This window comes from Erpetoichthys calabaricus, chromosome 10, assembly GCF_900747795.2.
Source record: "Erpetoichthys calabaricus chromosome 10, fErpCal1.3, whole genome shotgun sequence".
Taxonomy (NCBI): Eukaryota; Metazoa; Chordata; class Cladistia; order Polypteriformes; family Polypteridae; genus Erpetoichthys; species Erpetoichthys calabaricus.
This window is the reverse complement of record NC_041403.2, coordinates 7,847,632-7,874,956: the sequence shown is the minus strand read 5'-3', so window position 1 is coordinate 7,874,956 and position 27,325 is coordinate 7,847,632. Positions and strand designations below refer to the sequence as shown.

The following is a 27,325-nucleotide window of genomic DNA, read 5'->3' as shown; positions in this document are numbered from 1 at the left end:
TTAGCATTCGTTTGCTCAGAGGTTGATGTGCTTGCTGCTTCCTGAGCAGCTCGTTTTCTCCATCCTGGTGGCCCGCTTCTTCTCTTCTTCCATCGGCATCTTTTTGCGTTAAAACTGATTAAGTCCGTTTTTGTGTTGCAGAATTCCTTAATTTTTCACTTAAGCTTGCACTTTAGCCTTCAATCTGCCTCAAGAATGATTTAAGATATGAAGAGGTAGGAGAAGTGACGGCGAAGGTGGTAGGGGTGAGAATGACGCCCGTAGGCATGTGCCACGTGGCTGTCGTGCTGCCCGCTGCAGAGAGTTGATTCTACAATAAAATAAAAAGAGGAATAACCTTGGAGGTCACTCATCACCCTGAAAGCGAACACTAGACGTCACGTAGTATATGTGTACCAAATTTCAGGTCAATCGGTCAAACGGTTTGCGAGCTACAGGTGATTTAAAATCCTGGACAGACAAACGGACAGCCACAGTAGCGTATTATAGAAGAAGACAGGTGGCCTGAGTATTTTTAATTACACCTCATTGTTTTAGGCATTACTGTATGTGTCAAACCAGCAGCTACGTAAGACGGATATTAATTGTAGTGCGCTTTGGTCAATTATTTTGTGGTATTCATTAAAATTGACAGATCATGTAAACATAGGCGTAGCCAGGTTTGAACCCCATTATATTTTATGACATTTCCTACTGATTGATGACAGATGGAGATCTGATTCATGTGCTTCTCTCATCTCCTAAACCCCCAATGAATGCCCGGCTACACCCCTGCTTGTAAATACAGCGTATCTGTTTACTGGGTAAGTTTTCAGATGGCAGCTTTTTAACACTTAACGCTGTTGTAGTAACGCTTTAGCTGAAGTGTGCGTCAGCAGCGCTTCCCAAATTTTGCATGTTGTTTCAGTTTTGCCAACACGTTTTTGGAGTCTCACTGTAAGACTGCAAGGCTGTTATTTCCTGCGAAGCGTCTGCAGTGTCAGACATGTCCATGTTAACTTGTATGGCCTTCCTCATCTAAACTGAAAAGCGCCCTCTTCTGGAACAAGCAGGAAATTGTGTTGAGGTTGGGGCCTAGTTTAATGGTTGTATTGTTTTGAATATACAACATACATTTCTCAATTTATTGTTTACTGATATTTTGACAATTGCTAACAAATAAAGGCTGGCCAGCTGGTTCAGCTCCATATGATGCTAAAGTAAATGTAGATGTGGTGGGCAAGGGGATGGGGGTCTCAGTCTAATGTTATTGCTGTGGTTCAGAAAGCTCCTGCTGTCCATTTCTGCAGCAACATGTATTTTATACAGTGCCTTTTGATAGCCTGTACCCTCTCACGGTGCTCCATTGACTAATAATTGGACCTTTCATATTCAGCCCCTTCTTAGTGCAGTTGACAGAGGGCTAATATCTATCTATCTATCTATCTATCTATCTATCTATCTATCTATCTATCTATCTATCTATCTATCTATCTATCTATCTATCTATCTATCTATCTATCTATCTATCTATCTATCTATCTATCTATCTATCTATCTATCTATCTATCTATCTATCTATCTATCTATCTGTTGTTTTATAGCACCTTTCATAGCCACCTCACAGAAAGGCTGCCTCATTCATGCCCAGATTATTCTGAATGTGCTTTGTGAAATAAACGTTTGTAGCACCTTTCATAGCCGGTTTGGTACTTCATGGAATGATAGGTTTATAGTGCCTTTCATGCCTAGCTCAGTTTTACTGTATTTCACAGAGTAACAATTGTTTTATAGCACCTTTCATAGCCATCTCATTCTGATTGTACTTCACAGAGCCATTTCTTTAGAGTGCCTTTCATAGCCAAGCTCAGTATTAATGTTTGTTTTATAGCACCTTGATCCTGCCTTGCTAGCTGGGATAGGCTGCAGTAGACCCCCGCGACACTGTTCAGGACTAAGCAGGTTAGAAAATGACTGACTGACCTTTCATAGGTAGGCTAGTACGAATGTGCATCGTGTAATGATAGGTTTATAGTGCCTTCCATGCCGAGCTTAGTCTCATTGTACATCAGAAAGTAACACCAAGTCAAGTCAAGTCAAACTGGGGAGCATGCACTGGTACAGTGCATTGCCGCACTCACTATACAATGAAACAACTCGGGATCCCAGTTTGCAAACCCCCAGGCAGACACGTGGTGTAGTCCCACCCTCTGGAAATGACCCTCTATCTGCCTCAGCCAGGTGTTACGTTGGTGACCCCTTGGCCTGGTCGAGCCACTCAGGTCCCCAACAATGAGGATCTTACAAGCCGGATCACCCTCAGGGAAACGTGCCACATGGCCATAGTGCCGTAACTGACGCTCCCTCACAATGCAGGTCATGTGCCTCATTCGGGACTCCGTGAGCAACACAAAGTCAAACCAACGGTACCCAAGGATTTTCTGGAGAGAGACACATGAAGGAGTCCAGTCTTTGTCTCAGGTCACTGGATAGCATCCATGTCTCACAAACATATAGCAAGACAGGAAACACCAGGACTGTAAAGACTTGGACCTTCATTCTTTTGCAGAGATATCAGGAGCGCCACACACCCCTTTCCAGCGACCTCATGACCCCTCATGCTCTCCCAATCCGTCTACTAATTTCATAGGAAGAGTCATCAGAGTCATGAATGTCACCGCCGAGGTAAGTAAACCTCTCAACAAGGTCAACACTCTCTCCGCAGACAGACAGACTGCTGATGGCCGTGCCCAAGTGGTCATTAAAGGCCTGGCTGTTTGGTTTTTATCAGGACACTCACAAGCCCAGACACCTGGACTCCTCGCTCAGTTTCTCGAGTGTTTCCGATCAGAGCCTCTATTGACTCCACGAATATCACAGCATCGTCAGCAAGGTCAAGATCCATGAATCTTTCTTCACCAAGAGATGCCCCACAGCCGCTGGACATCACGACCTTGCCCAACACCCAGTCCATACAAGCATTGACCAGAGTAGGAGCAGAACACACCACTGACTGACCACAGAATCAACTGGGAAAAACGCAGAGGTCCTGCCTCCACTCTGCACAGCACTCACAGTACCAGTGTACAGGCTGGCCATGATATCCAGCAACCTCGAGGGGATCCCGCGAAGTCTCAGGATGTCCCACAGGGCAGCTCCATCAACTCTTTGTGAAAATCGACAAAGGCTAAGAAGAAACTCCGATATTCCGATATTCGCGTAACACCAGTAATTATTTTATAGCGAGCCTGGTATGTACTGCATGTACTTCACAAAATAATTGTTTTATAGTGCCTTTCGTACCCAGCTCAGTGTTACCATACTTCACAGAGAAATTGTTTTATAGCACCTTTCATAGCCAGCCTAGTATGAATGTGCATCGTGTAATGATAAGTTTATAGTGCCTTTCATGCCTAGCTTAGTTTCACTGTACATCAGAAAGTAACACCAGACATTGTTTTATTAGCATCTTTTGTAGCCAGCCTAGTATGTATGTAGTTCACAGAATAATATTTTTATAGTGCCTTTCATAGCCAGCTCATTCTGGTTGTACTTCACAGAATCATTGTTTTGTAGTGCCCTTCAAAGACCAGCTCAGTTTGAATGCAATTATTTGTTTGTATATCACTTTTCATAGGTAGCCTAGTATGAATGTACTTCACAGAAGGATAGGTTTATAGTGCCTTTCATACCCAGCTCAGTTTTACTGTATTTCACAGATTAATAATTCTTTTATAGCGCCTTTCATTGGTAGCCTAGTATGACTGTACATCACATAATGCCTTTCATGCTCATCTCAGGTTCAGTGTAATTGTTTTATTAGCACCTTTTGTAGCCAGCCGGGTATGTATGTAGTTCACAGTGTTTTATAGTGCCTTTCGTACCCAGCTCATTTTTTCTGTATTTCATAGAGTAATAATTGATTTGTAGTGCCTTTCATAGTTAGCCTAGTATGAATGTACTTCACAGAAGGATAGGCTTATAGTGCCTTTCATGCTTATCTCAGGCTCAGTGTAATTGTTTTCTTTGCACCTTTTGTAGCCAGCCTGGTATGTATGTAGTTCACAGTTTTATAGTGCCTTTCATATCCAGCTCAATTTCACTCTACTTCAGAAAGTATCTGTAATTGCTTTATAGTGCCTTTCATAGCCAGCTTGGTGTGAGTGCTCTTCACAGTAAGAATGGTTTTATAGCATCTTTCACACCTCCTTCATCTCTATGTGTTTTAGAACGTCATGCCAATCACATGCCCTGCCTCTGCTCATGTTGGCACCTGTCTGCCATACAACAGCAACATTTCTAGTAGTGTCCCAGTGTGTTTGTACTTGAAGGGGGACCGTTGCCTTTGTCACTCCTGCTTGCGCGTCTCCCTTGTTAGTGAGAAAGCTGAAACCACTTTGATGCACTTGCTCAAACACGTACATGAAATTGTTCCCGAAAGCCGAGTGAGTCTTCAAGGACGCTTTTCCTGCTACTGGGCACGACCTGTGCGGCTCTCATTCCTCTCTCGGCAGCTTGAGCTCCTGGCAGGCTAAAGGTCGGTGTGTTTCCGTGATTGATGGAGGCAGTGATTTGTCCTTACTTGCGTGTGCTCCGCTAATCCAGGCTCTGCCACATGCTGCGTTGTCTCGGTGTAGAATGCTGGCTGACTGCTTTTGTCACTGTCTTAGCGTGTGGCTGGCTTGTTCCGACAGGAATGTGAAGCCGTTTCCACTCCTCTGCAGGTTAATCCTCTCTGTATGGCCTCACTCGGAGCAGCTTGCACAAGCGTCTGGTGCCACACTGCTTAGGACTTGATGATCCTTGACTTTTCTTTTAATATTTTAAACTGTCCACAAGCCTAATTCTGGCTAATGAGTGTCCATCCAAGCTGTTAGGTCAAAGTCATTTCTGCCAGTAAGCGTGTTTTTAGCTGCTGTTCCCCAGTATGTCCTCTGGAGGGCAGTATTCTACTGCAGTACGCTCTACTTGTTGCTGGCTGTTTGTCACCAGTCACTTTGCTGGTTCGATTCTGTTATGGTGTATAAAATCTACAAATTATTTTCTATATTTTTATTATTATATTTTGCTCAATCCCAACCAGATGAATTCAGATGTAGGACACTTGTATAGGTATTATAATAAAAAGGCATATCCTCTTTCCTTACACCTTACTTTTATAACAGTTGTTCACAGCATAGTGCTAAAATGGTTTTACAGCCTGCATGCAGGTACACAAAATAGTCCTAAAGGGCACAATGGCCTAAAATGTCTGTGTGCTGTAACTTGAACTGTCTCAGGGCGGATGTCGACTTTTGTCGAAATTCAGAGGTATCGGATGGTAATCAGCTGTAAACTCGCTGATACGTTTTAGTTTGACTCTTTTTGCTAGGAGGAAAGTTAGCTTCGTTGATTTGACTTTGACTTCCTTCGTGTGAATGAATACAGAAGAGCAAACGACACAGCTGATCGTAGTGTTGAACATGTTCACGTAGCTTATATGCCTGTTAAGGGCAACATTCACCTAGGAGGATACCGGCACTTACGATGACAAAAGTATGAATCAGAATGCATTGCACTGCGACTGCCGCCATCACACAAAGGTAGCCATGCAGCCGGCCCACCACGGCATTCCTTTTGGCCATTGAACAGCTGCCAGAGATGACATACAGGTGCCAATAGCTGCCACAGCACACAGCAACAGACATTTTATGTTGACTTATGTGTGAAAGCATTGCTTTTTTGGAAAAATATTCAGCCCTCAAAGAATTAACAAACCCCTTCACTAGAACCGAGGGGCCAAGCCCAAACCCTGCCATTATTCCCTCCTCTACCAAACTTTACAGTAGACACTATGCAGTCCAGAACATTGTGTTTTACCAGCATCTGCCTAACCCTGAATCACCCATCAGACTGCCAGTTAGTGACTCCGCATTTCCACTGCCCCAGAATCCAATATCGGCCTGCTTTACACCATGCCGGCCAACACTTGACACTCGAATTTCACCTTCAAACCAACTGCTAATCCTAGAGGTTCACATACTTTTGCCACTCACAAATATGTAATATTCGATCATTTTCCTCAATAAATAAATGACCAAATATAATATTTTTTGTCTCATTTGTTTAACTGGTTTCTTTTTATCTACTTTTAGGACTTGAGTGAAAATCAGATGATGTTTTAGGTCATATTTATGCAGAAATATAGAAAATTCTAAAGGGTTCACAAACTTTCAAGCACAACTGTAGAATCATGTGACTTGCCCAGGAGGGCTAGTTCAGAGTCCTGCTCTAAAGAATCAGTGAGTGGTATGCTGGGTGAGCTGTTGAAAGTCTACAGTAGGGTTCTTAAGAACACCGTAAATATAAAAACAAATAGTTGCTAAAAATTAGGGGTGCAGTGGTTTCATTTCTGCCTTGCAAGCAAGGAGAACAGGCTTCAGGCCCTGGGTACTCCCTGTGTGCAGTTGGCATGTTCTCCCACTGTCTGCATCGTTTTTCTCTGGAGACCTCTTTTTTTCTCCTACAGTCCAAAGACATGAAAGTTCAGTGGATTGATGATGCAAGGTTGATCCCTGGTATGTGTGTGTGTGTGTGTTCACTCTGTGATGCACCGCCACCCTGCCCAAGGGTGATCCCTGGCATGTGCCCAATATTCGCTGGTATAGGCATCAGCACCCTGTGTCCCTACTCTGGATAAGCAGGTCAGTCAAGTGGATAGATGGATGGATATTAGAGATTACTGATAAGGTTCAGCTTTAAGTCGTTGTAATTTAATTTGTTGAAAGTTAAAAGGGACATAGTTTAATAGTACATTTATATATCATATTTGAAACAATTCTAATAAAGTATCGTGCCTGAAAAATTATTGCATTAGTCTTTAGTACTAGGGTGTTGTACCGTGTTGGCCATTATGAATGTAGTGAGAAGTCAAGCAAAATGACCCCATTTTATTGGCTAACTAAAAAGATTACAATATGCAAGCTTTCAAGGCAACTTCAGGTGAGATGTAATCAGATGGAATCGTTACATCTCACCTGAAGAAGGGGCCTGAGTTGCCTTGAAAGCTTGCATATTGTAATCTTTTTAGTTAGCCAATAAAATGGGGTCATTTTGCTTGACTTCTCACTACATTTAGTCTTGGAAACGTACTCAATGTTGGAGTGTTGTTACTGTATTGTACTTGTATGATGAACAAGGGATTCACCAGTGGCACCAGTTTTCGTTCGGTGGAATCGATTCGGCTCAACCTCGACTTCCCTGAGCACCCCTAGGTGAGGTTTTACAAGACGTCTGTAATTTTCAGCTCCATGATGATTCGACTACAGTCACAAAAATGGCACCTGCATGATGGGCTGGCCACGTGTCCACTCAGACTCGTCGTCCTCCTACTCGACAAGCAGAGAACTACGTTCAGAAGTCGCAGACATGGCTTATGTTAAATGTCTGCTTTAGCGCCTCCATTCCAAAAATAGACAATATGAGCATCGGCACAGCTGGAGAGGATGTTGTAATACGCATGGAAAATGACTCAAATGTCAAAGTATTAGAGAAACTTGAGCGTGAGTGCAGCTGAAGCCTGGGGTCTCTCACACATATACACACAGAGCCCTGAACTCAGAGTTATTTATTATCATTATTATTATTATTATTATTATTATTATTAGGTAGCACTGCTGCTTTGCAGACCAGGATTCACAGCCCGTGTGCTTCCTGTGTAGAGTTTATATATTCTCCCCATATCTGCATGGACTTCCTCCCACAGTCCAAAGACTTGCTGGTTAGATGGACTGGTGTTGCTAAATTGGTGTGTAAGTGTGTGTTCACCTGCGATAGACTGGTGGCCTGTGCCCAGTGATTTCTGGGATAGGCACCAGCTGCCCCGGATAAGCGGGTTAGGAAAATGGATGGATGGGTGGATTGTTGTTGTTGTTTGACAGACAGCTTTATATGTTACAACTAATAGGAAGTAAGGAAATGCACACATGGTGTAACAATCAGTTGTGTTTAGGGTCTTTTTGAAAGGTTGGCACATTTTAAATTTACACTTATTTGCTTTATTAAATTTATTTATTTATCTTTTATAACAGTAGGACCTGTTCAAAAATAACCATGATAAGAAAAGGTAATTCTATATATTTGTAGAGGACACAGAGTACAGGTCAGCCCTTGTGATTTACGGCTTTACAATTCACAGATCCTCCTATTCAAGGGTTTGTCATCAATCATTAAATGGAATTTTATTTTTTTTGAGTTTGACGACCTTTTGTGGAAAACTGCACATTATGATGCTGCCCCGCTACTTAAATGGACTACAAATCCCAGCAACCCCTGGAAATACTGTGTCATTGAGCAGTTTTAGTGATCGCTGCAAGGGCTGCTGGGTGAAAGATGAGGGCAGTAGTTTCAAAAGTGAGCCATAAGAAGCCGATGGGATTGCAGTCGGTGGTGCATTTTGGTTTCAACGTTTCACTGCACAGTTGGATTACAGTTACACCCTTCGGATTACGGTTTTCTCTGGATTTGTGTTCCTGTCCTGCATCTGCTTGTTCGTGTGATTTCGTTTGGGTTTGAAAACGTCTTCATCTAGGGGGCACTCTGAACTATGAATCTTCACTTACATCGGTATCATGGTAGGACAAAACTTTACATAATTTTCGGTAGGCTGTTCACAAGGGAATTTTTTTCATAATTACGCCACCACTATCTATAATGTTAAAAAAAATGTAGTTGTGTACTATCATAAATATTCACACAAATTTATTTGAATAAGTCAAATTTTGTGTACAATAGAGAACTGCTGACCTGTGCACTTTGCCTGGGGGGCTCCACACATCTTGGTCTCTGCTGTCGGCCTTACACATGTGATTTGATTGCGCTGTGATCGTTCTCATTTGTGTTTCTAGCAACATTTTGCATCTTATTTAGTCCAGTAAACTTAGAATATAAAGTAGTCGTGAGCCCAAAATGTTTTCATAGATTTTTGCATTTGTGGATGGTCTTGTACCCCTAACCCCCACGCATCGTAAGGGATCACTATACATGTTTGCTAATAACATTTTACAATATCATGCAGTTTTAAAAAAAATCATCTTGTGCTTTATGGTTGTGAGACATGGACGCTATCCAGTGACCTGAGATGAAAACTGGACTCCTTCAGTACTGTGTCTCTTCGGAGAATCCTTGGGTACTGCTGGTTTCATTTTGTGTCGAATAAATGGTTGCTCATGGAGTCCCGAATGAGGGACATTACCTGCATTGTGAGGGAGAGTCGGTTACGGCACTATGGCCTTGTGGCGCGATTCCCTGAGGGTGATCCTCATTGTTGAAGACCCGAGTGGCTGGACCAGGCCAAGGGGATGCCCATGTAGCACCTGGCTACAGCAGATAGGGTGGGACTGGACTGTGTGTCTGCCTGGGGAGTTTCCTACTAGGATCCCGAGCTGTTTCGTTGTGTGGTGGGTGCGGCAACACACTGTTCCAGTGCATGCTCCCCAACCTGACCTGACCTGTGCTGGTTCAGATAGCTTTCTTAGAGAACTCACACAATGTCAACATGACACCTTGTTTTGGGTTGTCTCAACACACCAGAGTTTTACAATTTTTCTCTTCCTTGTAAGTCATTCTGATATATTTTGGTACTCCCTTTACGTTTTGGGGCCTTTCTGGGCCAAAGCCTGCATGTAGTAGTTGGGGGCTGGCTGTCTAGGAATGAGGCTTCATTTTAAACTGATGTGCTTTGTGGAACATTTTGAAGGCCTCACAACCCATTTTCTCCATGTCTTAAGCCCCTAAGCACAACAACAGCGTGCTATATGTACTTTATATTTATTTTTGTATTTATGTAGGTATGTATGTATTTATTTATTGTATTTTGGTCAGATGTTCTGAGGAGACATCCAAGCACAAATTTCATTGTACTGAGTGGCTTGACTCGACTTGATAGGAGCTCCCCAGAGTTCACTAGTAAGAAGAAAAACAATTAAGAGTTCTTAACCTTAAAAAGCAAGTCATTTCAAATTAAGGCAAAATAAATGTGTTCCATTACTCCCTGCAGTTGCTTAGTATTAAAGAAAATGGCTGGAATGAAAACGTGCAGCCCTCCACGATGTGGGTTTGACACCCCTGTCTTATTGTCTTGACTTTGTTAGGTCTCTTTATCTTGCGGTTTTACCCCCTGAAACTGTATTGCGTCAGTTCTCCTAGTGCTGTCTCCTGGGATCTGATTATGTCAAGTCTCAGAGAGTCTGATTCCATCAGATGTCGGCTTTCTGATCCCAAGTCTGATCATGTCAGGTGTCAAAGTCCTGCAGTTATACTCCTTGGAGTTTTTCTCCTGTTGTATTTCGCTGTCTGTTTTATTGCTTCAGCACTCAGAATCTAAACCTGTTAGGTCTCGGTACCCCTGGGTCTAAACTTGTTCAGGCTATCATGTCTTCCGGCTTTTGCATCTACAGTCTGATCCCCTCTGATGTTGGCCTTTCACTTTTCAGTCTCGGTGACCTGTTTTGTTACACCGTCTTCATCTTTAATGCTTTGACTCCTGGAATGTCAGGCCTTGGTATTTTGCCCCATAGACTGATCCTGTCAGGTGTTGGCTTTCTGCTCCCATGTCAGATCCTGTCATATGTCCATGTTGTAAAGGTTTACTCCCTGGTGTTATGTTATGTCACACGTTCTGTTTTAATGCTTTAGAACAGGGGTTCTTAACCTTTTGATGACTCCAGACCCCCAATGGATTGTCCAGTATGGTCCCATACCCCCTTTAGTTGACTGTCGAAATAATCATCACCATTCCTTATATTAGTTGCCAGAATGAATGGCGGCGCACAGTCGCCACCTTTATATGCAAAGCAAAACGCGCTTCTAGAGTCTTCAAGATACATACATTGCCAATAAACAAGTAAATACACACTTGTTCAGTAAATATACATTTATTAAATTTAAATATTAAAATGAAAACGTATTAAATTTAAATTTAAAATTAAAGTTGTAGCAAATTAAATACAAGAATTTGCAGGAAATGTCATTCTCGAAGATTCTATCACGTTCCATTCACGTACTACCCAAGTATAAATGAATACATTAAATAAAATAAATACCAGTACCCAGAGATCGATTCCCATACCCCCAGCATTTGTTTCCCATACCCCCCAGTTAAGAACCCCTGCTTTAGAACCTGTTGGGTCTTAACAGCCTCCACTTGCCACCTTGGGTCTGATCTCGTTCAGGTCATGATGTCCTCCGGCTTTTATAGTTACAGTCTGATCCTGTTATGACTCTTACTGAAGCTTCAATATTGTACCCCCACACTGTCTTTGTACTGCTTTAACTTCTGTTAGTGAACCTGTTAGGTCTTACCATTCTGCCCCTTAGACTGAGCCTGTCAGGTGCTGGCTTTCTGCTCCTGAGTGTGGCTCTGCCACATCTCCATGTCCTGCAGTGTTGCTCCTTGAAGTTTTAGTCCTATTATATCACACTGTCTGTTTTAATGCTTGGCACTTGGAATCTAAAGCTATTAGGTCTTGACAGCCCCCAGCTGCCACCTTGTGATCTGGTTTATGTCATGATGTCCTCTGGCTTTTATATCTACAGTCTGATCTTGTCAGGTGTTGGGTTTCTGCTCCCAAGTCCCACCCTGTCAGATCTTGATGTCCTGGGGTTTTTACTCACTGGAGCTTCCATTCTGTTGTGCCACAACTCCTGGACTGTGAACCTCTCAGGTCTGAGCCTGTCACCTATTGGTTTTCTGTTCCCAAGTCTGAACCTGTCCTGTCCTTAGAACTTTAATACTGATACAACAACAACAACAACAACATTTATTTATATAGCACATTTTCATACAAGAAGTAGCTCAAAGTGCTTTACATAATGAAAATTATACAGTACACCACAATGTCAACTTTAATACTCTGAGGATGTACACCTTCCCAAATGTGGCCCTGTCCCATCTCCATGTCCTACAGTTTTGCTCCCAGATTATTTAATCCTGTTACATCACACTGTCTTTTTTTAATGCTTGGTTCTTAGAATCTAAACCTGCTAGGTCTTGACAAACCCCACCTGCTCCCCTGGGTTTGATCTCGCTCAGGTCAAGATGGCTTCCAGCTTTTAAATCTACAGGTTTTCATCCATGTGTGATCCTGTGAGGTCTCGGTGTCCTGCCGTGTTACTCACTGGAGCTTTGATACTGTTATGCCACAACTCCTGTACTGTGAGCCTGTCAGTTATTGAATTTCTGCTTCTAAGTCTGATCCTGTCATGTCTCCGTATCCTGCAGTTTTACACCATTTAGCTTTAATACTGATACAGCATCTCACAATGTCACTTTTAATGCTTTATAACCAGTTATGTCTTAACAGCCTCCACTTGACACCTTGGGTCTGATCTCGTTCATGTCATTATGCCCTCCGTCTTTTATAGCTACAGTCTGATACTGTCAAGCGTTGGGTTTCCTCACCCATGTGTGATCTGGTGAGGTCTTGGTGTCCTGCCGTGATACTCACTGGAGCTTAGATACTTTTATGCCACAACTCCTGGACTGTGTGCCTATCAGTTATTGAATTTCTGCTCCCAAGTCTGATCCTGTCTTGTCTCCGTGTTCTGCAGCTTAATTCCCTGGAATTTTAATGCTGATACAGTATCTCATACTCGGCCTTAATGCTCTGGGAATGCACACGTGTTAGGTGTTGGCCTTCTGCTCCCAAATACGACCCTGTCCCATCTCCATGTCCTGCAGTTTTGCTTCAAGAAGATTAAATCCAGTTATAGCACACTGTGTCTTTTAATGTTTGGCTCCTGAAGCATAGATCAAGGTCAAGATGTCCTCCAGCTTTTGTATCTATAGTCTGATCCTGTCAGGTCTTGGTGTCCTGCACTTTTACTCACTGGAGCTTCAATACTGTTACTCCACACTGTCTTTAACGCTTCAACTCCTGGAATGTGAACCTGTCATGTCTGACCCTGTCAAGTACTGACTTTCTGCTCCCGAGCCTGATCCTGTCACGTCCCTTTGCCCTGCAGGTTTACTCCCTGGAACTTTAATATTAATACAGTATGTCACCCTGTGAGCTTTAAGGCTCTGGGAATGTACACCTGTTAGGTGTTGGCCTCCTACTCCCAAGAGTAGCCCTGTCGCATCTCCATGCCCTGCAATTTTACACCCTGGAGCTTTAATCCTGCAATGTCACGCTGTCGACTTTAATGCTCTCGGAATGTAAACGTGTTACGTCGTCACATTTCCACCTGCCACCCCAGTGTCTGATCCCGTTCAAATCCTGATGTCCTCTGTCTTTAGAGTCTGATTCCATTCAGGTCTTGCTGTTCTGTTGCAGTCTGTCTTTAATGCGTTAACACTGGGGGGTCTGAACCTGTCATGCGTTTAAGACCTCCAGCTTTTCTGTCTGGCCATGTTGCTCTCCTCTGGTTCGTAATCCTAAATTGACCTGCGGTCTGAGTGTGTCAGTTGCTAAAGAACCTCATGTCTGCTGCCTTGCTGGGCTCCTCCTCACGCCCCTCGTTGCTGCTGTTGGGCTGAAACCTGAAGCCTGGCAGATCGGCTCTGTGGCCCACACACACCCACACACCCACACATGACCCTGACTAGATTTATGTCACTGCCACAGCTCCCTACCTTGTGACTTGTTTATTTGGGAGCTTTGCTCCTTCCTGCTTTTGGTATTGCTGGTATTCAGTGTGTAAACAGTTGATGTCAGAGACGCAAATCGTCTCTGCTGGTTGTTTTGCTCTATAGAAATCACAGCAGGCGGTGGTGCCGAGTGCACAACCGAGCAGAGCGAGCGACCCTGAGTGGCAGCGTTTATTAGCTCCACTTGCCTGCCACTTAATGTCTTCATTCCTTGTTACCGTCTCATGCTGCCAGCACTCCTGTCCAGTCCCTGCTTTATTCCAAGGCCCGCTTTCTGTTCATATGTATTCATGTTTTCATGTATTCTCCCCCCTGCCAGTTTGGATGTGGTCATGTCACTAATGGAGCTTTGCTTCACTCTGATGTACTGTTCTTAAATGCCTGATTTCACATGTCACACCTATGCTTTGCTGAGGCTGGCACACCTTGAGTAGGGGTTTTAGAGCCCACCACTCCAGCGGAGTTAAACTTCATCATGGAGCAGAAGCTTATCAGGTGGTATTGGCCCATCATGTGCTCATACATTGCTAGAAAAATATTCACCCCATGGATATTTCCACATTTTATTGGCTTTGCCCCCTGCTTGTTTCGCTTGCCAACCCCCTTCCCCAAACTTTACGTCACTGCTGCTCAGGTTGTGAAGAGGAAGGCTGAATGCACCCCAAGGAGATGCGGTCGCACCTCCGAAACCCCCTCTTATATGGTGATACAATGGCAAACAAATAGTTTGTTTTCTTTTTTTACCTCCTCTTTGCTCGATCAGCTTCTGGATTGCTGCTGCTGCCATGCCATTTAATCTGCATCTCGGGCGGCGCACTTCTGTCATATCACCTACATCCATATATTCGATCTATTTTCACTTTTACCTTTTCGTCAATATCGCATTGAATTTTGATTCCGTGTTTGGAATTACATTGTGACGATGCAACGTATAACTGCCCATTAGTGAATATCGTTTCTTTCTCTCTACACGAACTGTCTCTGACAATAGCATTCACACAAATGAGAAATGATTGAACCGTGTGTGTGGTTCTAAATGTTTTAGATGTGGGGAGGACTTTTCCAAATCTCTTTGCATAAGCTCTTGTCTCACGGGGCTGAAATTTTCTCTTGCGGCATTTCACATTCACCAAACAACCAATCTTTTAATTCTTGCAGAAATGGGAAGAAACACTACTTTTTCCTGATGGCAACACGAATTAGACGATCTACAAATCTCTGACTTAAAGTTTAAATCCGAACAATATATTAGATCTCTTTTCGTTGTCCTGTTATTTCACAGAGTAATAATTTCCGTTTGTTTGCACTAATGCGATCTTTCTTATCCTTTTTTGGAGACTTTCGAATTTTCACACTTCCATTATCTCTAACCTGCTCTGCATGTGTACCGTGCCAGCGTTTTTGAATTCTTTACGACATTCTACTTTTATTTCCGGTCCCAGGCCTGGTTAAATCTCTTGGCACAAAGACTCGCCTCGTGGGACGTGAAAGTGTCTCTCTGAGAAAATCATGTCTTGTCTCCTTCCAACCTTCCAAGATTATTTTTTATAATAGAGAGATAACATTGGATTCCCGGTGGATTTCATTTGGCTTTTTTGACAACCAATCAACAGAGAAAGAAGCTTTATTGTCAAAGTGAAAACAGACCTCCATAAAAAGCGGTCAAAATTCATTACAAATGAACACAAAATGGAATTCATAAGTGTTCTCCTACTTTAAGTCAGCATTTAGTAGATGGCAGCCTTGACAGTGTCGAGTCTTGTGTGCTCAGATCCATCTCTACCAGCACTGCCATTTCTCTCCATTCTTCTGCACAGAACATCCCAAGCTCTGTCAGATATCATGGTGGTCCTGACTGAGTAGCCTTTGTTGAGTCCAAGCCACACATTCTCTGTTGGATTGAGATATGGACTCTGGCTCAGCCACTCCAGGACATAACATTATTATTTTTTTAAGCTATTCTTGGTGGCTTTGTCTTTATGCTCGCGCTCATCATCTTGCTGGATGTCAGATGTTCTCTCAAACTGAAGGTTTTTTCCTCCAAGATTTCCCAGTATTGTGCTGCATTAGTTTTACCCTTAACAAGCCTTCCAGATCCTGCTGCAGAGAAGCATCCCAACTAGCTTGATTCTGCCACCACAAACATCAGGACCATCGACAACATTTATTTACGTAGCATGTAATTCAAGGTGCTTTACAAATGGTAGTAAGTGAAAACTATGACAACTAATAAATCAATGGTCAATTGAGAGAGGAAGAAACTCCACTGAAGAGAAACCTCTGGGGTTCTGCCAAGAAAATGCCCACCCACAAACAAAAGAAAAAAGAAATAAAAGCCAGTGCAGACATCATCAGGTGTAGGACCTGCGCGGTGTTCATCTGGGGTGGGGCCTCAGTGTTATTTATCAAATGAAAACTCGGTGTTGTTCATCAGGGGCAAGATCTGCGTGTTGTTCATCTGGGGTGTGGCCTCGGTGTTGTTCATCAGGGGCGGGGCCTCAGTGTTGTTCATCAGGGGCAGAACCTGTGTGTTGTTCATCAGGGGCGGGGCCTCAGTGTTGTTCATCAGGGGCAGGACCTGCGTGTTGTTCATCAGGGGCGGGGCCTCAGTGTTGTTCATCAGGGGCAGGACTTGCATCATGTTCATCGGGGCGGGGCCTCAGTGTTGTTCATCAGGGGCAGGGCCTCAGTGTTGTTCATCAGGGGCGGGGTCTCAGTGTTGTTCATCGGGGTGGGACCTGCGTGTTGTTCATCTGGGGTCTGGCCTCGGTGTTGTTCATCAGGGGCAGGACCTGCATGTTTTTTATCAGGCGCGGGACCTGCGTGTTGTTCATCTGGGGCGGGGCCTCAGTGTTGTTCATCAGGGGCAGGACTTGCATGTTGTTCATCAGAGGCGGGGCCTCAGTGTTGTTCATCAGGGGCGGGCCTCAGTGTTGTTCATTGGGGCAGGACCTGCGTGTTGTTCATCTGGGGTGTGGCCTCGGTGTTGTTCATCAGGGGCGGGACCTGCATGTTTTTCATCAGGGTCGGGACCTGCGTGTTGTTCATCTGGGGTGGAGACTCTGTGTTATTTTTCAGATGAAAACTCTGTGTTGTTCATTGGGGAGGGACCTGAGTGTTGTTCTTCCTTCTATCAGCCTCATTCTTCACTGTGCTGATGATAATGGGTAGGGTAACATGATGCCCCAAATATCAATTTCAGCTGATTTACGAATCTCCCATGTGCCTTCTGCTGAGATTTTGTTTGAGTTTTTTCCCCTTGGTCCTATAAAGCTGCAAAAGTGTCCGGGCAAAAGTTGTTGTGTGCCCAGTCTGTCCAGTGTCAAACACTGTAGCTTGATGAGACCACAGTTTTTTGCCCTCAGAGTAAATGCCATGTTACACTGCACATTGTCAAAAACACACCATCCCCATCATGAAGCATGGTGGTGCCAGCATTAGGCCGTAGGGATGCTTCTCTACAGAAGGTCCTGAAAGGCTTTTGAGGGGAAAAATGAATGTAGCAACATACAGGGAACTCCTGGTGGAAAACGCGATGGAGACTTCAAGAAACCTGCGCCTTGAGAGAAGATTTGTTTTCTAGAAAGTCAATGAGTACAAGAATAAAGCTAATGTTCTATAGGAATGGCTTAAAAACAGCAATGTTAATGTCCTGGAGTGGCCAAGTCAGAGTTCAGATCACAATCCATTTGAAAATGTATGGTTGGATGTCACAACGACTCTTCATGGATGATTACCATGAATGTGATTACATGCGCTTTAACAACCCAGTTTCTAGTTAGAGAAACTGGTTTTTCGGTCTCTGAGAAAACCAAGTTAACACACAGATTTCTCTGTGAAGAACGTAGTTATTTGCCATGTAAACCCTTAATCAGGTTACAGTTAAAGATTTCGTAGTCCGTGCATATCTGTTGCACTCCGTTAGCCTGCGCATGTCTTCTCTAGTTGAAGTGTCCATGAAGATAAATTTTGTGAGGCAAATGCATGGGTGATTGTGTTATTCCTTCTCCTGGTCAAAGTGATCTGTCTCAGTGTTTCAGAAATCACTAAAATTATGTCGATGAGCTGAACGTACAGTGCTAAGCTCAGCAGCACCGTGTTGGGGGGGGGGGGGGGGGGATACATTAAAAGTAATGTGTGTTACGAAGACAATTACTTTTTAAAGTAACAAGAAACATAATGCGATATGTATCTTACTTAAGTTAAAACACCCGAGTTGCTTTATCCCAGCAGCACTGGTTGAAAGGCAAAAACCACACAAGTACCGGTACGCCGCTCCATTGTAGGTCTCACTCGTAGAGCCAAACGGTAAAAAAGTGTGCTGCATGCAATCCGGAAACAGAAACAAATCAACAAAGTGTCAGTTTAGTTTTCATCCAACTGTTTGCTGTAGAAATGTTGAAACTGTGTGAACAGGTGACTCAATGACCAGAGCCACCATCATCATCATCATCTTCTTTTCCCACTTCTTTGTGGGGTTGATGTGCTTGATCAACCTTCTCCAAACAGCTCTTTCCTGCACCTCCACTCCAGTCAAGTTCTTTCCTGTACTTTAATCATTTCCCTCCCTCTTTGTCATCCCTTACTTTCTCTTCACCTGGACGTCCATTCCCATCACTCTTTTATCCACATATTCCTGGTCTCTCCTTCCATCTCCTTTCCAGCACTTTCTCAGATGTTTCTCCCACGTTTGTTGTATCTCTGATTGTCTCGTTTTTTATCCTGTCCTTTTTCGTAACCCAACACATGCATCTCCACCTTCTCGTTTCTGACACATCTAACTTAATCTCCTGCGCTCCTTTTACTACCCACGGCTCAGTTCCATATATCGTGACTGTCTTACAAACCTCACCTTTAACCTTCTCCCTAATTCTTCAGTCACACAATACTCCCAATATTTTTTTTTCCTGTTGTTCCATCCAAACTGCAACTCTGTGGGTTATCACAGCATATCATTTTTCCATTTTGCACTACCACTGATCCGAGATATTTTAATGTCTCCGCTCTTTTCATACACACTCCCTGCAGGCTAAGTTTTGAATCCTGATCCTCATTAAATGGTGTTATCAGGTGAGGCAGCGGCCAGTGTCCACGTGTCAAATCATTGGTGGCTCAAAATTAAAAGTAGATGGATGTTATTTACTACACAGCACGTGAAGAACTAACCATATTTATGATGTACAGTGAAAGTAAAAAGTATGTGAACTCCTAGGAATAATATATATTTCTGTCTAATTCCCATATAAAACATGACCGTATCTTCATGTCAGTCCCAATAATGAACAAACGCAGTCTCCTGTAACTAAAGATACACAGATTTTCAGAGAATTTCTGACCATATTGAATAAATCATTCAAACTGTGAAACTGAAGGTTGGAAAAAGTAAGCGAACCCTAAGCTAATGACTTTTTAAAAAGCTCATTACAGTCCGAATTTAGCACACCGGAGTCCATTTAATGAAACGAGTTGAGAGGTGTGGTCTAGAATGACTTCGATTGATCAAAAACGCTATAAAGTTTGAGTTTGAGCTTTTGACAAGAAGCAAATCCAGATGGGAATCATGCCTCGCTCAAAAGAGCTGTCTGAAGAGCTACGATCGACAATTGTTCATCTACATAAGGCTGGAAAGGGTTACAAAGTCATGTCAAAGATTGAGATATTCATCAGTCTACTGTTAGGCAAGTTGTCTATAAATGGAGCCAATTTGGTATTGTGGCTACTCTGCCTAGAAGTGGGCGCCCTGCCAAGATGACTCCAAGAGCACAACGCAAAGTCAGCAGTGAGGTAAAGAAGAACCTTAGAGTGACAGCAAAGGACTTGAAGAAGTCATTAGAAGTGGCTAACATCTCTGTTCACGAGTCAACTATGCGCAAAACATTGAACAAGAAAGGAGTCCATGGCAGGACACCAAGAAGGAAGCCACTGCTATCAAAAAAGAACATTGCTGAACTCCTGAAGTTTGCGAAAGAGCACTTGGACACTCCACAACGGTACTGGGAAAATGTTTTGTGATGAAACCAAAATTGAACTATTTGAGAGAAACAAGCAGAACTTCATTTGGTGTAAAAAGGGCACTGCATATCAACATCAAAACATCATCCCTACAGTAAAGTATGGTGGAGGGAACATCGTGATTTGGGCCTGCTTTTGCTGCATCAGGGCCTGGACAGCTTGCCATCATTGAGGGGAAAATGAATTCACAAGTTTATCAACAAATTCTCCAGGTTAATGTGAGGGTGTCTGTCCGTCAACTTAAGCTCAGAAGAGGCTGGGTGATACAACAGGACAATGACCCAAAACATCGCAGCAAATCCACAGCACAATGGCTTCAGAAAAACAAACTCGGCCTTTTGGAGTGGCTCAGTCAGAGCCCAGATCTCAATCCTATTGACCTGAAGAGAGAGAGCCATACACAGAAGACAACCAAAGAATATGGAAGAGTTAAGGCAGTTCTGCAGGGAAGATAGATAGATAGATAGATAGATAGATAGATAGATAGATAGATATGAAAGGCACTATATAATAGATAGATAGATAGATAGATAGATATGAAAGGCACTATATAATAGATAGATAGATAGATAGATAGATAGATAGATATGAAAGGCACTATATGATAGATAGATAGATAGATATGAAAGGCACTATATAATAGATAGATAGATAGATAGATATGAAAGGCACTATATGATAGATAGATAGATAGATAGATAGATAGATAGATAGATAGATAGATAGATAGATAGATAGATAGATAGATAGATACTTTATTAATCCCAAGGGGAAATTCACAATTGGCTTAAATGGGCTTAAATCCCCCCCTCTCACGATGTGCAGGTCTGATCTGCAGTTACAGGAAGCGCCTGGTTGAGGTCATTGCTGCCAAAGGAGGATCAACCACTTATTAAATCCCAAGGTTCACTTACTTTTTCCACTACCACTGTGAACGTTGAATGCGTTTGTAAAATAAAGACATGAAAGAGTAGAATTTTTTGGCTTAAGCTCAGTGTGTAGATCAGTACCTGTGACTTATGGTGAAGATCAGATCACTTTTTATGACCAATTCTTGCAGTAAACCAGATCATTCCAAAGGGTTCACTTTGACTGTACAAGAATATTAGGACAGGCTACATGCTTTGTTTGTGGGTTCATGGTGGCTGAAGGTGACGTCTAACTCTTTTTTTTTTTTTTTGTTGCACAGTTCAATGAGCGTTTTGACAAAAGGAAACCCCCTAAGTGGATCTGCGCTTGTGAACGGAGGTTTTTAAGAAATCAGGTCTCTGTGATCCGAAATTGTCCCTAGTGTGTGCTTGGTGTGTGTGTATGTGTGTGTGTGTGTGTGTGTGTGTGTGTGTGTGTGTGTGTGTGTGTGTGTGTGTGTGTGTGCCCTGTGGTGGGCTGGCGCCCTGCCCGGGGTTTGTTTCCTGACTTGCTCCCTGTGTTGGCTGGGATTGGCTCCAGCAGACCCACGTGACCCTGTAGTTAGGATATATCAGATTAGATAATGGATGGATGGCATAAACCAGGTTATCCCCGAATCCCAATCCCGATTTCATGTGCGGTGTGTGCATGTGAACGCACTGAATGACACCTGACAGAGCCGAGCAGATTAGCAAAGACGAATGAGGAAAAATGGCAGAGAGACTGAGAGAGCTAGCTGTGCACACTGAGTCAGGGATGTCACGGCTGCCATCTCCTAAATTCTGACTTGAAGCGGGTGAATACTTGCGTAGTTAATTATTTTGTGTTTTTGACGTTTGTAATTAACTTAGTATATTGTGATCAGGTGGTTTTTCACTTTGACATTGAATCTTTTTCTGTTGATTGCTGTCAAAAAAGTGAAATTACATCCACTGGTGTATAGCAGTAAAATGTGAAAACTTCCAAGGGGTGAATTATGCTTAGTCGAGCTTTAAGCACCCCTCATAGACTAGTCCTGGTCCTCCTGTGGTCACCCACAGTGCAGGTGTTGGGGGTCCTCCTGCCATTTCTACCCTGTGTTGGCCTCTTTTTCCTGCTGCTACTGTTGCTGCTTGGCGATACCTGTGGGCAGCACCATGGACCGATTTGGGCTGTCGTATGTGTGTGGCACTATACCCGGGTTGGGAGCAGGAGGGGAGTGCCCAGCAGACTAGACTCGAGGATGTGGAACTCTATTTGAGCCGTCTGCAATAAAGAGAACAACAAAGAAAAACCCACCAGTCCATCACAGCACGTCTGTTTGCTACCAGCCAGGTGGGATTGCAGCCCATCCGCAAAAGCTGCGTGTCAGAGGAAGCTGCACCTTTAAATTTCCATCTCCTCCTTCTGAGTCGGAGGGAGTTGCGAGCAAGAGAGCCTGGCGTGCAGAACGCAATCAAAAGCCGCCACCGCGAGCGCTCCGTGGGGATCTACAGAGCTCGTCTCTCCAGCCATGAGCGTTAGCCGGGAACATGTCTGACTCGTTCTGGACGGTGCTTTCCAATTTCTCCCTTCCTGAGACCAACATGCTGCGGCGATCAAAGAGGTAGGGGCTGCTGTGGAATTCATGGGAGCAGGCTGTGTGTTGAATGGCATATGCGAGAGTGTTTGGGGGGTCAGTTGATGTTCTCACGGGACACAACGCCTTGGGGCGCCTCCTCTCCGTGCAGAGAAGCCTTCCTTCTGATTGTCTCCCCCTTCGTCTTCTGTAAACGGCAGTACGGCTTTTGCATTGTAACAAGGCGCTGCTCTACTCAAAGGCACAGCAGGTGAGGAGCTCAGCTGGCCTGGGTGGTGATCGGATAAAGCAGACCGGTGCTTGGGTTGCAGAAGATGTGGGGCTGGGTACTAAAGTGGTACCCTGTCACTCATGTTTCCCACTGTGCCTGCCGCAGCCGTGACCTATATATAAAACATGCAGGCGGCTCGTCTCCTCCTCATCACTACCCAGACTGGATGCCTTGACCTTTGCTTTATCGCTGGAGTGACCCTTTGGAGTTGCGATTCAACCGTGAGGTTCAGCACTTTGATGTGGGTGTCAAGCTGTAGGGGAAATGTCTGGTTAGGCAAGCCCCCAAAGATGTGGCGAGCATTTCCTTGCTCCTTCTGCCCTCTCAAGTCAGGAGTGCCAGTGGTGTAGGCAGCATGGGTGGGGGGGTGTCCATCATAGCAGCGGGTTTGACATAGAAGACCACTGGAGAGCAGCACTTGAGAGTTTGACAAATGAGAGCCCCTCTCTAGCAGGGCTGTCAAACTCGGATCCTGGAGGACTACAGATCTTGTTCAGCCGCTAATGGAACAGATTGCTTCTGCCTTATGTTTAAGTGTCTCGCTTTTTAAGATTTCTAACCCTTCATTGTCTCTCTTCACCTTAACCAGCAGCCACATAATAACGAGATGGAAAGCGAACCCCAGCAGGTGACCAGCTAGCTTGATCTCATTTGCATCCTGGTGTCTATCATTCAGTAAATTAATGGAAGGAGTTTTTTGAAGGAAAAGAACGAGCATTACATGGAAAGAACAGGAGTATCAGTCAATATGGGTTCAGATGGGGAAGGTCGTCTTTCACTAACATGCTGGGATGTTTTGAAGAAGCGGATGATATGAGAGGTGCAGATAGATGACATTATTTATCTTGCTTTTTTCATAAGGCTTTTGGTAAAGTGCCTCAGGGAATGTTAGTGATCGAACCGAAGGGAGTTGGAGTTCAGAGAGCAGTGTGTAGGTGGGCACAAAATTTGACCAAACACACCAAACAAAGTGTTATGATGAGGGGAACCTTATTAGAATTAGGTGATGCTTAAAGTGGTGTCCAGCAGGGGTCAGTGCTGGGGCCGCTGCTCTTTTTAATATGCATTAAAGCATTCTGCGTAGGAACACAAGGAACAAGCTGGTTAAGTTTACAGATGATACCTGACCAGGTGGAATGGCACATAATAAAGAATCCGTTCAGTCACCACAGAGGGACTTGGACAGCATACCAGCATTTAATGGAAGTGAATGTAAAGTATTAACACGTGGTGTTCTAATGTTCTGTCTGTGTTCATAAAATATTGCAAAAGCTTTCAGCATGGGAAAGGCATCATATTAAGTATAAAGTATTATTAATGTTTAGGCACAGCCCAGTGCTAGCACTGATGATTTGGAATAAGGAGACCAGGGTTTGCTTCCTGGGTACTCCCTGTGTGGAGTTTGCATGTTCTCCCTGTGTCTGTGTGGGTTTCCTCCTGGTGCTTCGGCTTCCTCCCACAGTCCAAAGACATGCAAGTAGAGTGGATCGGTGATGCCCAAGTGTGTGTGTTTATTTAAACTGATGGATTGGCACCATGTCAGGAAGAACTCTCATTTTGCACCCAGTGCTTTCTGAGGCCCCTGCAACCCTACTCAGGGTTAAACAGGCTTAGAACATGGTATAGAACGGTATTGATATTAATGTTAAGAAAAAAGTGAAGGTATTAAAACCAAAAATCCATACAGGTCCTCCAAACATTTGGAAGGTACTCTCAAATAAAAGGAAAATCATATGTTTTGAAAATGTCTACTGTGGCAGAATAAGAGCATTAAGAACAGGAATGTCAGAGAACAGCCAAAATGGGTTCAGATGAGGGAGATCATGTTTCAAACAATGCCAGAATTCTATGAGGAATGAATGATATTATGAGGTAGATAATTAGTTAAATGAGCAATTTTAAATAAGTATATAGATGAAATGGGTAGCTGAACGTGCCATATTACTAACAGGAGCGGAATGTAGATAGATAGATAGATAGATAGATAGATAGATAGATAGATAGATAGATAGATAGATAGATAGATAGATAGATAGATAGATAGATAGATAGATAGATAGATAGATAGATAGATAGATAGATAGATAACTGAAAGAAAGAAAGAAAAGAACTGAAAGGGACTATATAACAGTTAGCTAAATAAATAGATAATGCACTATATAATAGATAGATAGAAAAGGCACTAGATAGATAGATGGATAGATGAAAGGCGCTATATAATAGATAGTGAAAGGCACTGTAAGAAAGAAAGAAAGAAAGTAAAAGAACTGAAAGGGACTATATAACAGTTAGCTAAATAAATAGATAATGCACTATTTAATAAGAGATCGATAGAAAAGGCAGTAGATAGATAGATGAAAGGCACTATATAATAGAAGTGAAAGGCACTGAAAGAAAGAAAGAAAGAAAGAAAGAAAGAAAGAAAGAAAGAAAGAAACCATATAACAGATAGCTAGATAAATAGATAATGCACTATATAATAAGATAGACAAATAGATGAAAGGCACTATATAATAGATAGTGAAAGGCACTGTAAGAAAGAAAGAAAGAAAGAAAGTAAAAGAACTGAAAGGGACTATATAACAGTTAGCTAAAGAAATAGATAATGCACTATATAATAAGAAATTGATAGAAAAGGCACTAGATAGATAGATAGATGAAAGGCACTATATAATAGAAGTAAAAGGCACTGTAAGAAAGAAAGAAAGAAAGAAAGAAAGAAAGAAAGAAAGAAAGAGACTATATAACAGCTAGATAAATAGAAAATGCACTGTATAATAAGTGCTAGATATAAAAGCACTATATAATTAGAAAGAAAGGAAAGAAAAAGAAAGAAAGAAAGAAGGAAAGAACTGAAAGGCACTATATAACAGATAGCTAAATAAATAGATAATGCACTATATAATAAGATAGATAGATAGATGAAAGGCACTATATAATAGATAGTGAAAGAAAGAAAGAAAGAACTGAAAGGGACTATATGACAGATAGCTAGATAAATAGAAAATGCACTATACTGTATAATAAGAGATAGATAGAGGAGCTATGTTAAGTAGGTAAGTAGATAGAAGAGATATTTGACAGCGCTATATTAGATAGGTAGGTAGATCTGTGGGGTCGGTGGGCAGGTAGGTAGTCAGCATTTTATTTGTCCAATTTGAAAACAGCTTTTTACAGAACTCAAAACATTTGGAATTCTAGTAGCTGCAGGGATCCTAAGAATTCTGAGTTATTGCTATGTAATGTTAAAGGTAGTTAAGTGTAGGTGTGTGTATGGAGTGTAACAGGCACTGTTACATGGTGTTGTTTTGGCTTATTTATTTGAATCTGTGTAATCAGTTTCTTGTGGTGCCCTATCCAGGGATTGCTCTTGCCAAGGGCCCTGTGCTTGCTGGAACAGATGCCAGCTTCCTTGTTACCCTGCTTTGGATAAAACGGGATTCGAAAATGGATGGATTGTGTGAGAGAATGTGAAAGAATAAATTTGAGGTAACAGTAGTTAAGTATTTTGGTTTGCAGTGCACACTGAAATATACACCATAAGCATTTGTTTTAGAAATGTCATGAATAGAACTACTGAAATGGTTAAGTGCAAGAATGTACTAGGAGGAAGGATGATGTCATACACAAAATGTACCTGGAGATGATTAAGAGATCAGCAGATGTCCTGTAAACAACAAGACTGCACAGTCGTCACATAAACAGAGGTTTCAAGGGTAATAGGTGAACCTTAAGAGAAAGGTGAAAGACTTTTATTTAGATTGTTATTTGGATGTGTAAGCCAACAAGCCAGTCAGAGTAAATGTCAGGATTAGTTCAACATTGTTATGTAAATTCAGTTTATAATAATTGACCTCTGCCCTTATTTTTTGACCATTCTGTAACAGACTACTGTGATGAATACTCCTTCTTCTATATTTGCTAAAGAGAAATAAAGGCTGCAGTGGACAAGTGTCCTCTAGCTTTGATTCCTAACTTGAAGAGGTTTTAGTGAAGGCAAGATTTCTGTCTTTAATATATTTCCCAGCTTAATTTCTTTCACAATGGGTGTTTTCTTGTACGTTCCTGCTCCAAAAAAAATTTCTTCTAGAACAATAAAGTCTATGTAACCTAACCTAAACAGACATGGCAACCCTAGAGGAAGTCCTGGGAAGAGGGACTAAGCAGATTTCAGGATTGGGAAGTCTGAGCTATGAGGAGAGATTGAACATTTTCCATTTAAACAAATGGAGATTAAGTGGTGACAGGATTGAAGTGTTTAAAATTATGAAGAGGGTTAGTACAATTTCATTTAAACTGGGAAGTTTCAGTTTCAGAGTTTCCAGTAGGAAGTGTCAAGTCAGATTTTCTACTTTTGTGTGTTTTGTTATAAAGAATTCCATGCGGAAAAGTGTATTTTTAGCAACCTGTAGCAAAAGACTTCAGGTTTTGGTGGTCATGGACACCTGACCTCCTACTTCCCATTGGGTTGTATTAACAGTCATGCTTTCGACCTTCATGTTGTTTCCTTGGAATGTTACCCACGTGAAAGTAAGCAGTCATACACACAGTGGTGTCCAAATTCTATCTGTGAACATATTGCTATGGTGTTTGGATACACAATATACCGCATAATGTGTTGTTCGGTAGTTGCCTTTATTCTTAATGAGCAAGCACAACAACAGTTTTCTAAGAGGCTTCCACATTTGTTTTAACGGACCACGGTCAACTTGGGTGTGATGTCATTCCCAGTTCTCATTTCCAAGGTAAATGGAACGTAACAGAAGACTGTTACTTTAAAGTGAGGGCACCATTGCAAACGTGTTCCATGGCAGTTTCACACAAATGTTAGAAGGTTTTTCTTCACACAGTGAACCACATGGAATAAGTGATCAAGTAGTGTGGTAGACAGTAGGACTTTAGGATCCTTCAAATTTTGACTTGATGTTATTTTGGAGAAATTATAGTCATATGAAAAAGTTTGGGAACC

The 27,325-nt window shown here is 42.6% G+C and overlaps 1 protein-coding gene across 5 annotated transcripts in view; it reads left to right on the top strand.

Moving 5' to 3' along the window:
- Positions 1-27,325, top strand: part of mast2 (microtubule associated serine/threonine kinase 2) — a 484,826-nt gene that overhangs the window by 248,524 nt on the left and 208,977 nt on the right. Inside the window, exon 1 of one of the 5 annotated variants that reach the window (XM_051932695.1) lies at positions 21,858-22,112. The exons of the other annotated variants lie outside the window; for them this stretch is intronic. Within the exon in view, the coding sequence (XP_051788655.1) occupies positions 22,039-22,112 (74 nt within the window). The 5' untranslated portion in view covers positions 21,858-22,038. Of the gene's footprint in view, positions 1-21,857; positions 22,113-27,325 lie in introns of those variants that run through there. 5 annotated transcript variants of the gene reach the window in all.